At 39.7% G+C, this 12,352-nt stretch overlaps 1 protein-coding gene across 1 annotated transcript in view; it reads right to left on the bottom strand.

The window, feature by feature from the left end:
- The window catches only part of ITK (IL2-inducible T-cell kinase), a 74,077-nt gene that overhangs the window by 21,397 nt on the left and 40,328 nt on the right, over nt 1-12,352 (bottom strand). Inside the window, exons 6-8 of the mRNA XM_011947667.1 lie at nt 11,096-11,247; nt 5,742-5,807; nt 1,632-1,686 (exon numbers count right to left, since the gene is read on the bottom strand). Coding sequence (XP_011803057.1) covers nt 1,632-1,686; nt 5,742-5,807; nt 11,096-11,247 — 273 coding nt within the window. The remainder of the gene's footprint in view (nt 1-1,631; nt 1,687-5,741; nt 5,808-11,095; nt 11,248-12,352) is intronic.

Raw genomic sequence — 12,352 nt, 5'->3', positions numbered from 1 at the left:
CAAACACTCCCCTCCACATTCATATATATCAGTAAGGAGGAATGTTTCAACTGCCAGAGCAAGCAAAATGGACTTAGCACCTCACGAGAACTGCTGTAATACAGGAATCATCTTTAGGAAGTTATAATGTGGGCTGTTTGAAGTGCTTCACAGACGACATTAACTGATGTGTGATTTAATATAACAAAACTACACTTGTTTAAACACAGTGTAATTCAGAGTTTTAATTAATTTTGCACTCCACTCAATTAGTTCATATTAATCAAGTTCTACTTTGTTATCCATTAACATAGACTGGTGGCACCAGGTTTGAGCTGGCTACATTTGCATTGTAAATTTTACTTGAGAAAGGACAGATTCCCAGGAACTAATGCTGGAGACTCTGATTCTGTGGATCTGGAGTGGGACTTGGGAATCTGTATTTTTGAACATTTCCCAGCAATTCTAAAAAATTCAAAAAAACAATTCTGTGCTTTTTTTGGGGGAACCCACAGGAAACAAGTACTGAGTTGGTGTAGAGCCAAGGAGAGACCAGAGTTCAGTAAGGACTCAGCTCAACCTCTTTTCCTTCATGGAATCTTTCCCAACTCCTCTGAAGTTTACCTCAGTTTATTTTAGATGATTTGCTTGCTCTTTTTTCAGCATTTGTCTTGTTTCCCAAGAGTCCCAATACTGTGGACTATGGTCAGCTGTGACGTATGGTCAGGTCGTGTCACAGGACAAGGAGCAGAAAGTGGCAGGATGAGGGCTGGGGAATTGCCATCCCTGACTTAATCCAATGCTCCCCTTCTACTCATTGATAAGCTGAGGCCCAGAAGGAAGAAGAGAGGTCCCCAAAGTCACACACTGAGTTGGTGACTTAACAGGAACTAGAGCCCAGTACCTGCCCCACCATACCGTGTTTTCTACTTTTCTCTTCCCTTTCTCCCTTAATCTTGACATCCCTGAGTAAAATCAGTCCTGCTATGCATGGCTTTAAAGAATAACTGTTAAAACAAGTGCTGTGTTCCGTCTGGACTCACAGCCCAGCCAGGCTGAATCAGAGTCACAGGCACCTCTGACCTACACCGAGAAGAAGGCACGGCAGACCAGCCCTGATGGCACTCCATGGCCAGCCATCACCACTCATAGAGACTGCTGCAGCTGTGGTGATGTCTGCATGCCAATGCCAAGCCCAGGTTTCTCATCCTGTGGTTTGCTAGTCCTGTAAATTCCCAGAATATTTTCACCAGACATGAAAACTACTGTTAATCCAACATATCGATCCACTGCATGGGCATAAAACACAGCAAGGCTGAAAAAACAATACAATTCTTTCTTTCTTTTTTCCCTTTCTTCCCCCCACTCCGTCCCTCCCTCCCTCCGTTCCTTCCTTCCTTCCTTCCTTCCTTCCTTCCTTCCTTCCTCCCTCCCTCCCTTCCTTCCTTCCTCCCTTCCTTCCTTCTTTTGACAGGTTCTTGATCTTGCCCAGGCTGCAGTGCAGTGGTACAATCACAGCTCACTGTGACCTTGAACTCCTGGGCTCAAGTGATCCTCCCACCTTGACCTGCCAAATCACTGGGATTCCAGGCATGAGACACTGCACTTAATTCATTTTGTTTTATGTCAAAAGACAGGTTAGGGAGACTTACTGTGTCCCAAAGAAGTTTTTCAGCTTTGTCTCGGCTGATACTCTTATTGTACCACCTGAAAGCAAGTAAAAATCATATGTCAATGACATATTTTAAAGTTTCATTATTTATAAAAGACAATGCTGGAAAATCATATGGTCATTTTCTATTTCTGACAGTGCTTTAAACAAATTTTTAAACAAAATTTTAAGTATATTTTACTTATTTAACTTATTTAACAAGCCTGCACACATATGTTTCTACCAGTGTGTTTAAACTCAAAAGCAAATGCATGATTCATTTCCAGGTATTAAAATGTTTAACTGGAAAGAAACACATGAAACAGAATTGGCAAAATATCGATCATTGTTGATGCTGGGTTTGGGGAACATGGATATTCATTATATTATTCTCTCTACTTTTGTGTATGTTGGAAATTTTCTAAAATAAAGTTGTAGAAAACATTAATCTTCCTTTTCATTTCGTAAGTCAGTAGGCAGTTGGTTGTAAGGAGGAGGGTGCTAGTGCAGCTATAAAAATGTAATACCAGTTTGAAAGTTTAGCAAATATCCTTTTAAAACAACTGTAGTATTTTCCTCTTTAAGACTGGTCTTCCAGATACTCTGCCAAGTAATTGCATTATTTTTATAATTTTGTTGTCTGGTGAAAAACAACTATAAAATGGTAAAGAAGAATATAAATGATTTTTAGGGATGAAGGTTTTTTTTTTTATGTTGTTAACAATATTTGAGCCAACATCCTAACCTCTCTGGCTGCTTTTTAGCTAAAAGGAGGCAGACTGATCCTCAGTTAATAATCAGTTTTGAAAATTAATAAATCCAGGAGGAAAGAAGGTCTGTGTAGGGAAGAAATATCACTTAACAAACTCGTTTGGCTATTTGAGAGTAGCCATGATTAAAGGAATTCATGGATTCATTAGAGGTTTTTGAACGTTATAAGACAGAATAGTACATATATTACACGAACATGGGCTCTTAGAGATTATCTAATTGAGGATTGGGAAAATATAGGTTTCATCTCATACACAAGCCCCCAGCGATAGTAGTGGCTGCCTAGAGCTGTGCATTGAAAAGGTTGTCACCAGCATGGTGGGTAAATAGTTTCACTATCAAAGGGTGATATCTACCTGAGTTCAGTGCATGGGAAGGGAAAGCCAGCAAGAGAGTCATGATTTGCTTTCCTTCATCTTGTCTGAGCCTTCATTTTATGGAGAAGGGATCAGAACTCAAATAGGATCAGGTAACTTGCCCAAGGTCATGACTGCAAACCAAGGCAGGAGACCTGAATCCATTCAATTTACCAACCCATGACTATGTTATCAGGTGGTACATTTTTAAGTACTTAAGCAGACCTCACCTGAAACTAGACAACACTAAGTTCACGAATAAAAAGTTACCATACTGGAATCTTTCATATATCCAGTTATATACTAAATATCTGAATGTTTGCTTGTAAATCATGTTATTTTTCAGCTGAGATTCATAATCTGGAGAATGCAAACTGAAAGTGCACAGTATAACTAGATTGTTTTGTTTGCGTGGTATAGTGTTTTATTTTTGAAATGGCTTAAAATACCTTGAATAGACTTTTTTTTTTTTGCTCCAGGCATCACCATTTCCTATTGCTTATCCTGTTGGAATTTTGAGTTTGCTCCTTTGATCATAAGCAAAGAGATTCTGATTAAAAGCAAAGATGAACAAACAAAACTACACAGTCTAGTGGTCATTTGAAATAATGCTTATTGTTTTTCCTTCAAAGGTATTGCCTATAATTTTGTTATTTTATTTAAGCATATATCCTATACGTTTTATGTCAGCTCAAAAATTCTTAGAACTGACGACTCTTCTGTTTATTGAGGGAAGGGCTACTCACACGTACTTGACCAAAACAAACCAGGCTGAGAGACTACAGAAAATGACGGTTCTTCACTAAAGAATCTACTAGAATTTCAGCAACAAATAATTCAACCACATTTGGATTAAGAACCCTATTGCATTAATAGGTGTCCTCATTAGCATTATTCTTTAGGCCTAGTATCTTATATTTGGTGAGTAATTAATTTTTAAAAATTTTTAAATAATTTCAAACTTACAGAAAAGCTGTAAAATAGTGTAAAAGAACCCTCATCTGCACATCACCCAGGTGAGCCAATTGCTGGTATTTTATACATTTGCTTTACTATTCCCTTTAGATAGACATAGATGGACTTTTCTTCTGAACTATTTGAGAATTGACTTTTACTCCTAAGTACTTCTGTGTCTATTTCCTAAGACACAGAGTATACCCTTATCTAACCACACTACTATTACCAAAATCATGAGATTTAAGATCTACATAATACTAGTACTTAACTGCAGATCTTATTCAAATCTTATCGGTTGTCCCAATAACGTATATTATAACAAAAAATATTTTTTGTATGGTTCAAGATCCAGCCCGGGATCACCACTGTATTTAATTACCACGTCTCTTTAGTCTTTTTTTTCTTTTTTTCTCTCTCTTTCTCTTTTTTTTTTTAGATGGAGTTTTGCTCTTGTTGCCCAGGCTGGAGTGCAATGGCGCAATCTTGGCTCACAGCAACCTCCGCCTCCTGGGTTCAAGTGATTCTCCTGCCTCAGCCTCCTGAGTATCTGGGATTATAGGCATGCGCCACCATGCCTGGCTAATTTTGTATTTTTAGTGGAGATATTTGCTAAACTTTCAAACTGGTATTACATTTAGTAGAGTATTTTTAGTTTCACCATGTTGGTCAGGCTGGTCTCATTCCTGACCTCAGGTGATCCACTTGTCTCAGCCTCCCAAAGTGCTGGGATTACAGGCATGGGCCACTGCGCCTGGCCTCTTTTGTCTTTTTTAATGTGGACCAGTTTCTCAGCCTGTTGTATCTTTCATGATATTAACGATTTTTTTTTTTTTGAAGAGCACAGGACATTAATTTTAGAGAATATTCCCTAATTTGGATTTGTCTAATATATCCTTATGAATACACCCTCATGAGTAAATTCATGTTGTGCATTCTTTGAGCAGGAATATCACAGAAGTGATGTGTGCCCTTCTCAGTGCATCACATAAAGAGACACAAGATAGCTTTTTGCTCCATTATTTATGTGCATTTGGATTGATTGTTTAAGATGAGCCTACTAGTTACCTCCACTTTGTAATTACAAGTGATTTGTCAGGAGATACTTTGAGACTATGTAAATATCCCATAGCTCATCAAACTTTAACCTGCTAGTGGTGACCTTCATTGAGGATTCTTGCCTAAATCAGTTGATACTCTGGGTTACAAAATGATGATTTTTAAACTTTATCATTCATTAGTTGGCATTCTACTATAAGAAGAAACCCTTTCCTTTTTATTTATTACTTCTTTATCTATCAGCCTATCTATTTATTACAGATTCTTATATTATTCAATGGTTTCTAGTCTATGACTTATTTTAATACTCATTATTTATTTTGATACTCAAATTGTCCCAGATTTCATCAAATGGAGCCCGTTAGAGCCAACTTCTGTGCTCATTTGACATGCCCATGCCTTTTTGGCTGGGCACAGCGGTTCACACCTGTCATCCCAGTACTTTGGGAGGCCAGGGTGGGAGCATCACTAGAGCCCAGAAGTTCATGACCAGCCTGGACAACCTAGCGAGATCCTGTCTCTACAAAAAATTTACAGATTAGCTGGACAAGGTGGCATGTGCCTATAGTCCCAGCTACTCAGGAGGCTGAGGAGTGCTTGAGCCCGGTAGGTTGAGGTTGCAATGGGCCGAGATCACACTACTGCACTCCAGCCTGGGCGACAGCAAGACCCTGTCTCAAAAAGTAAAAATAAAAAATAAAAATTTATTTTTAAGTACTTCTTTACTTTCTGGCACAAAAAGATGTTTCAAGTTCTTTCTTGTTCTATCCCTACCCCAAGACTTTTCTCTAGAAAGTCCTGGTTCTTTTTAGTGGAAAGTGTTATTTTGGAATCAAGAGCTGGGTGTATGTGTGAACATTACTATTGCAATAGAGATCATCTGGTATTTTTACAGTCAACCAATAATTCATTCCTAACCTAGGGAGGATTCCTTAGGACTGTATTTTCCAAAAACAAATAAAATATCTTACTCATAGGTTTCCAGATTATTTGGAGACTTTTCCACCAGATAACTGCTTGGTACATATCCTTCATGCCTGTTAAAAGGAAAATTAGTGTTTAGACCTACAAAGAACTAAGTTTTACATCGTTTTACAGGTTTAATCCATTAAAAGTCATTTAAAGATTGGGAAATATCATATTATTTGGCATTTGTGATAAGACATTTTAAAATTTAGAATAAAAGAATTGGTAGGCCAGGGGCGGTGGCTCGCACCTGTAAGCCGGCACTTTTGGAGGCTGAGGTAAGTGGATCACAGGGTCAGAAGTTCGAGACCAGCCTGGCCAATATGGTGAAACCCTGTCTCTACTAAAACTACAAAAATTAGCTGGGCCTGGTGGCACGCGCCTGTAATCCCAGCTACTTGGGAGACTGAGGCAGAAGAATCGCTTGAACCCAGGAGGCATAGGTTGCAGTAAGCTGAGATCACGCCACTGCACTCCAGCCTGGGCAACAAAGCAAGACCCTATCTCAAAAAAAAAAAAAAAAGGAACTGGTAAAACTAACAGCAACTTGCTGTCTGTTAAAGGCAGGTTGATTTCACTACTAACATATGAAACATAACAGAAAAGAAGTGGCGATTTTACTTAAAAAGTTCTGCTTGCTGCTCTCCTCATTGTGAAATTTCCTCTACTGGAAAAAAAGATTAATATTCATTCTCTATTTTCTATAAGGAAACATTTTTGTGTGTTAATCAACATTTTTTTCCACTTTAGTGCTATCATTTTATAGTCAGGAAGCCAAAATAATTAAAATCTAAAAGATGACTTTCCAACCACAGATTCTAAAAGACACTACCAGTTGGCATTGTAAGCTTTTTAATTTAAGGCCTCCCTAATTGAGCTTCTTCAGATATGAATGGTATAAATACAAGAAAAAAGGATAAAGCTAGGCTAGATTTGGGGATCGGGAGTCACTTTTGCGCAAGAATTAATAATTGTGCATAAACAAAAAACATAATAAACAAAATAAGAATATCAAACTTCTTTACATTTGTGTATAACTTTGTAGTTTTCAAAGCACTTTCACATTCATTATCTCATTTAATACCACAAGGTGAAAGTGGCATCCCTTCCGCTTTCTGGATCTCTGACTTTATACCCATCAAATGAAGGGTTTAAATCAGATTATACTTAAAATCTAGTTTAAGTAGATACTCCATACTATGCCAACGTAAAAAGATGCCTGATAGGCTGGGCGCAGTGCCTCACACCTGTAATCCTAGTACTTTGGGAGGCTGAGGGGGGGTGGATCACTTGAGCTCAGGAGTTTGAGACCAACCTGGGCAACATGGTGAAACCCTGTCTCTAGAAAATATATAAAAATTAGCCAGGTGTGGTGGCATGCACCTGTAGTCTCAGCTGCTTGGGAGGCTGAGGCATGAGACTCGTTTAACCTGGGTGGTGGCGGGTGGGGCAGTGGTGTGGAGGTTGCCATGAGCTGAGATCATGCCACTGCACTCTGGCCTGGGTGACAGAGCAAGACTCTGTCTCAAACAAACAAACAAACAAAAACACAAAACAAAACAAAAAAAGATGCCTGATAGTTTATTGCTCTTTATTCCATAACATGTTCTAATTTTCTTATAATAAGAAATTTTCAACCTAGTGATTATATTTATGGGAAATGTGTAATCGGTGCACAGAGTTGTGAAGAGTGAAGAAATCAAGACTGGCGATGCCAAATACAGGATGATTATCTTATATTTTACTCCTCTGGCAGACATTGCTAAGCAATCATGGCATAGTTTCTTTGCAGAATTGGACATCTGCCCTCAGAATCATCCTTCGCACAGTGCTCAAGGCATCCATTCCAACTGAAGAAAGTCAGCTTATTCTGAAATTTGCCATTCCTTCTGTATCACTCTTGTAACCCGCTTAACTATGTCTGGTGTTGCCATACTATACTTTTAGAATTATATTAATGGATCAAGTAATATTTTGCTCTTCAATAGAATATGCCACCCAAAGCTGGGCCATCTACACAAATGATAACTCTCATACTTGTATGTGGATATGCAGACTTCCCAAAGCTCTTTCACTTCCATCATCTCACTGATTTTTCTCAACACTGTGATATAGACAAAGCTGACATTATCATCTGCATTTTACAGTTCAGGAAATGGATTCACAGTGGAAAAGTGACTTGGTCATCTGTGAATGACATGGTCACATGTACGACATGGTCATCTGTGAATCCTCAGCTACATATGACAAGAGTAGCTGATAAAGTCCAAGTCCTCTGTCTCTCCGTCTTGTGTACTTTCCACTATACCACACTATCACAAAGCAAACTGGGGAAATTCCATAATGCCGACTGGCTGCTGGGGTGTCCTCTTTGATGCCCTTTGAAGTGCATAGTTAAGCCTCTCCACAGCTCACCAAATGAAGGGTTTAACTATCATTTGGGGAAGTAAGACCTAGAAGAAATTTCCTGGTATATTAGGTGTGCTAAATAAAGTCAGTTGATTGAACTAATGAATTTCTAAGTCCCGTTGGTGTTTGTAGACCCTGTAGACAGCCTTGAACCTATTTCAGATATGGGCCTTTCTATAAAGGACAGAGAGAAGGTGATGTGACCAGTCTTAATTGTCTTCATGAATCAACTAAAGAGGGAGGTTCCAGGTGAGGGGAGTTGGAGTCTGTTCTTAGCTAGCAAACTACACTGCCTCTCAAACCATCGTTCTGAATCTCGTCACCTTTTACCCTATCTCACTTCTGTCTTTCCTTCCCCTGCAATGGGGTTGATAAGCCTACCTAAAGAGGAAGCACCCTGAAAATGTAAATTTTGGTGTATGTAAAAGGTAAAGCCTTATCCTTAAAGATATTTGTGCCCCTCTTTTTTTTCTTTAACCCATCAGATTGGCTTTTTAAAAAAAGTTCAATGATACCTAGTCTTGGCACTTCCATAACTCCGTTAGCAAGAACGTAAACTTGGCAAGCCTTGTGAGGAAATTATATGGCAAAATTAAGATATCACATACTCTGACTCAACTGTTGCCCAGTTAGAAATGTGACATATAGGCCAGGCCTGGTGGCTCATGCCTGTAATCCCAACTACTTTGGGAGGCCAAAGAAGGAGAATTGCTTGAATACAGTGGTTTGAGACAAGCCCGGGCAACACAGTGAGACCCCACTTCTACAAAAATTTAAAAATTATCTGGGCATGGTGGTGTGTGCCTACAGTCTCAGCCATGCAGGGGTCTGAGGTGGGAGGATCACTTGAGCCTGAGAGGTCAAGGCTGCAGTGAACTGTGAGAGTGCCACTGCACTCCAACCTGGTTGACAGAGCAAGACCCTGTCTCAAAAAAAAAAAAAAAAAGAAAAGAAAAGAAAAGAAAAAGTAATGTAATATATATATATTTTATATATATATATATATATATATATTCCAAAGATGGCCAAGATATGTGAATACAAGATCTTCATTAAAGCCTTGTTTGAAACAGCAGAGGAAACAAATAAACTGCCAACTGAATGTCCCACCATAAAGGGTTATTTAAACACTTATAGTCATACATTCTAATATTGTGCAATTATTATTATTATTTTTTTTGAGATGGATTCTTGCTCTGTTGCCCAGGCTGGAGTGCAGTGGTGTGATCTTGGCTCACTGCAACCTCCACCTCCCAGGTTCAAGTAATTCTCCTGCCTCACCCTCCCGAGTAGCTGGAATCACAGGCTCCTGCCACCACACCCAGCTAATTTTTTGTATTTTTAGTAGAGATGGGGTTTCACCGTTTTGGCCAGGTTGGTCTTGAACCCCTGACATCAGGTAATCAGCCCGCCTTGGCCTCCCAAAGTGCTGGGATTACAGGAGTGAGCCACTGCACCCGGCCTATGCAACTATTTTAAAAATGAGGTAGATTTGCATGTACTGGTATGAAAAGATCTTCAATGTGTATTAATATCATTAAAAATTAAAAGCAAGATGCAGAACAGAATGGATCAACTTGGTACAAGCAAAAAAAGGATGCATTTGCATAGGTATAATTTTTGTTTATGATACACAAGAAGGTATTAATAGTGATCCTTTTTTTTTTTTTTTGAGACAGAGTCTCACTCTGTCACTCAGGCTGGAGTCAAGTGGCACCATCTCAACCCACTGCAACCTCCGCCTCCTGGGTTCAAGTGATTTCCATGCTTCAGCCAGTGGAGTAACTGGGATTACAGGCGTGCACCACCACACCTGGCTAATTTTTGTATTTTTAGTAGAGACAGGGTTTTACCACATTGGCCAGGCTGGTCTCAAACTCCTGGCCTCAAGTGATACACTCGCCTTGGCCTCCCAAACTGCTGGAATTAGAGGCGTGAGCCACCGTGCCCAGCTGAATAGTGATTACTTTTGGACTTGATGCGGGGGCAAATGGAGGGTGGCTTATTTTTTATGTCTATTTCTCTCTACTGTTAGTTAAGTAAAATGTTGACATAAATGATCCATATGTTGCAATGACAGTTTTCTTTTTTATATTTTAAAATTAATAATAACCTCATACTTTGAAAACATTTAAACCCTTAATATTAAGATACAAAGATGTTCGTTGCAGTGTTGTTAATATTTGCAAAATATTGGAGATAACCTAAGTGTTCAACAAGGGAATTTGCTTATTTAGAGTACATTTATGGCTGGATTGATGCAACCATTGAACTCATATTCTGGAAAATATTCCAGAGCATGGGTTAATACATCTGATATACTAAGAGAAAATAAAAAATAAAACCTTAAAAGGCAGTGTGAATCTCATGCTCGGTATTTTTTTCATTCAAAAGTCGCATAGTGGGAAAGTGGTATTTGTACAACCTTATTTTCTCCCTGAGTCAAGTGGATGGCTAGTTCAATGACTGTGATTGTAACTAAATCTTTAGTATCTTCTTTCTGATGCATCCTAACATAATTATCAGTCTGTACCATCTCTACACACACCTTTTCTTTCCACCAAAAATAAGCACTTTCTAATGGGATGTGCCTTCAGCCTCACTTAACACTCAAGAACAATAACATTTTACAGAATAAATTGCCAAGCTCCCAAATTGTAGATGTCAGTGGAAAAATTCAGGGTTTTTTTGAGATGAGTTTGGGTCTGGAGTGCGTGAGATGGGGTGCAGGGAGCAAGCATAGCAAGTGACTGCCTCAGAGTCACTTCTGAGAAGAGGAAAAAGGAGCCTCAACTACTTCCTCTTCCTCCCTCTTCCTCCTGACTCTGCTCTCCTCTCCCGCCTCAGTGCTGTGGTCACACTGTGGGAGATAGGACAAATCATCCTAGTATTTTATTTGTTCACACCACACACCTCAAACAGAGGGACAGCAGCCACAAAGATGCCTTACCCATTCCTGTCCTGGACTCTCCACCAGTGAATCTCAGAACTGTCCAGCAGGCAGTACTCTTCGTTGCGCCGCAGTGCGAGTTCCTGAGGATCATTGGTTTGGTAGTCATACAAGGCAATGACCACAGTTTCTTCAGGTTCCCAAAGTGGTCGCTGGGGAAGAGAGACAACAAAACCAAGCAAAGACATAAAAAAGGAGGGAAAATGCCTCTTTTCATCGGGGTGTCTGGGGAGACAGTCTGCCTTCCTCTGGTTGACTTTCTTTATGAGTTAGAGTTACGGCACTGAACATGGCACAAAGACATCAGTGCTTGGAATTAATCACATTGCTCATTCTATGAGGTAAATTCTGACCACAGTGAATTCCAAGCAGCCACATGATTTTCACAAAAGTCTGCTGGTTTCTTTATCTGCACTACGTTATATGCGGCAGCCTCTCTGCCGGATGCATCATGCCCTTGGCAAAGGAGATGCAGTCAACATGAAATCTTTCAGTTTGTGCTTTACTGATATGATTTGTGGGTTTATCCAGATCTACAGAATCATAGGTTAGTGGAGCTGGAATTCCTCTAACAGATCATTTAATGCACTTTTTCATTTAGGATGAGGAAACTGAGGCCCAGATAGAGAAATGGACCTGGCCAATCTACCACTTGAATTAGCCCTAAGACTCTCTCTACTCTAGCACCTGTCTCCCTTCCTTCTCCTATGGGCTCTATTGCTGATGTCTCTGTTCCTCAGTCCCTTTCTTAGTATGACATATTGAGGACATGAAGAAAAGACCACAAAGCACACAGTCGCCAGAGTTCAGGATGGGCACACCTGCTATGGGTTAGCAGACTTTGTGAGAGTAAATGTGTGGAAAGATTGAGTTCCTCACTAGAATGTGATTTAGTGTTAGGAAGTCACAAGTTCTCTGAGTACACTGAAGCATTTGGTGGCATAAAAATACTGGAGCTGAAAAAAAAGTCTCATCACGCTGAAGTAGTATGTCATCTCAACTGAGCCCAGATCGGATTTTTTTTTTTTTTTTTTAATAGAGACAGGGTCTCACTATGTTGCCCAGGCTGGTCTCAAACTCCTGGGCTCAAGTGACCCTCCTGCCTTGGCCTCCCAAAGTCCTGGGAGTACAGGCATGAGCCACTGTGCCCAGCTGCAGATTGGAATTTGAAATCTAGATATTTGTGGAGCTTGTGAGGATGTGTAAATGGGGTGCTACAGAAAAGAGTGGATGTCCTAAGGCTTTTGCTCTAAGAGC

Source organism: Colobus angolensis, unplaced genomic scaffold, assembly GCF_000951035.1.
Source record: "Colobus angolensis palliatus isolate OR3802 unplaced genomic scaffold, Cang.pa_1.0 Scaffold27, whole genome shotgun sequence".
NCBI classification, from domain to species: Eukaryota; Metazoa; Chordata; class Mammalia; order Primates; family Cercopithecidae; genus Colobus; species Colobus angolensis.
This window is presented reverse-complemented; position numbering and strand designations above follow the sequence as displayed.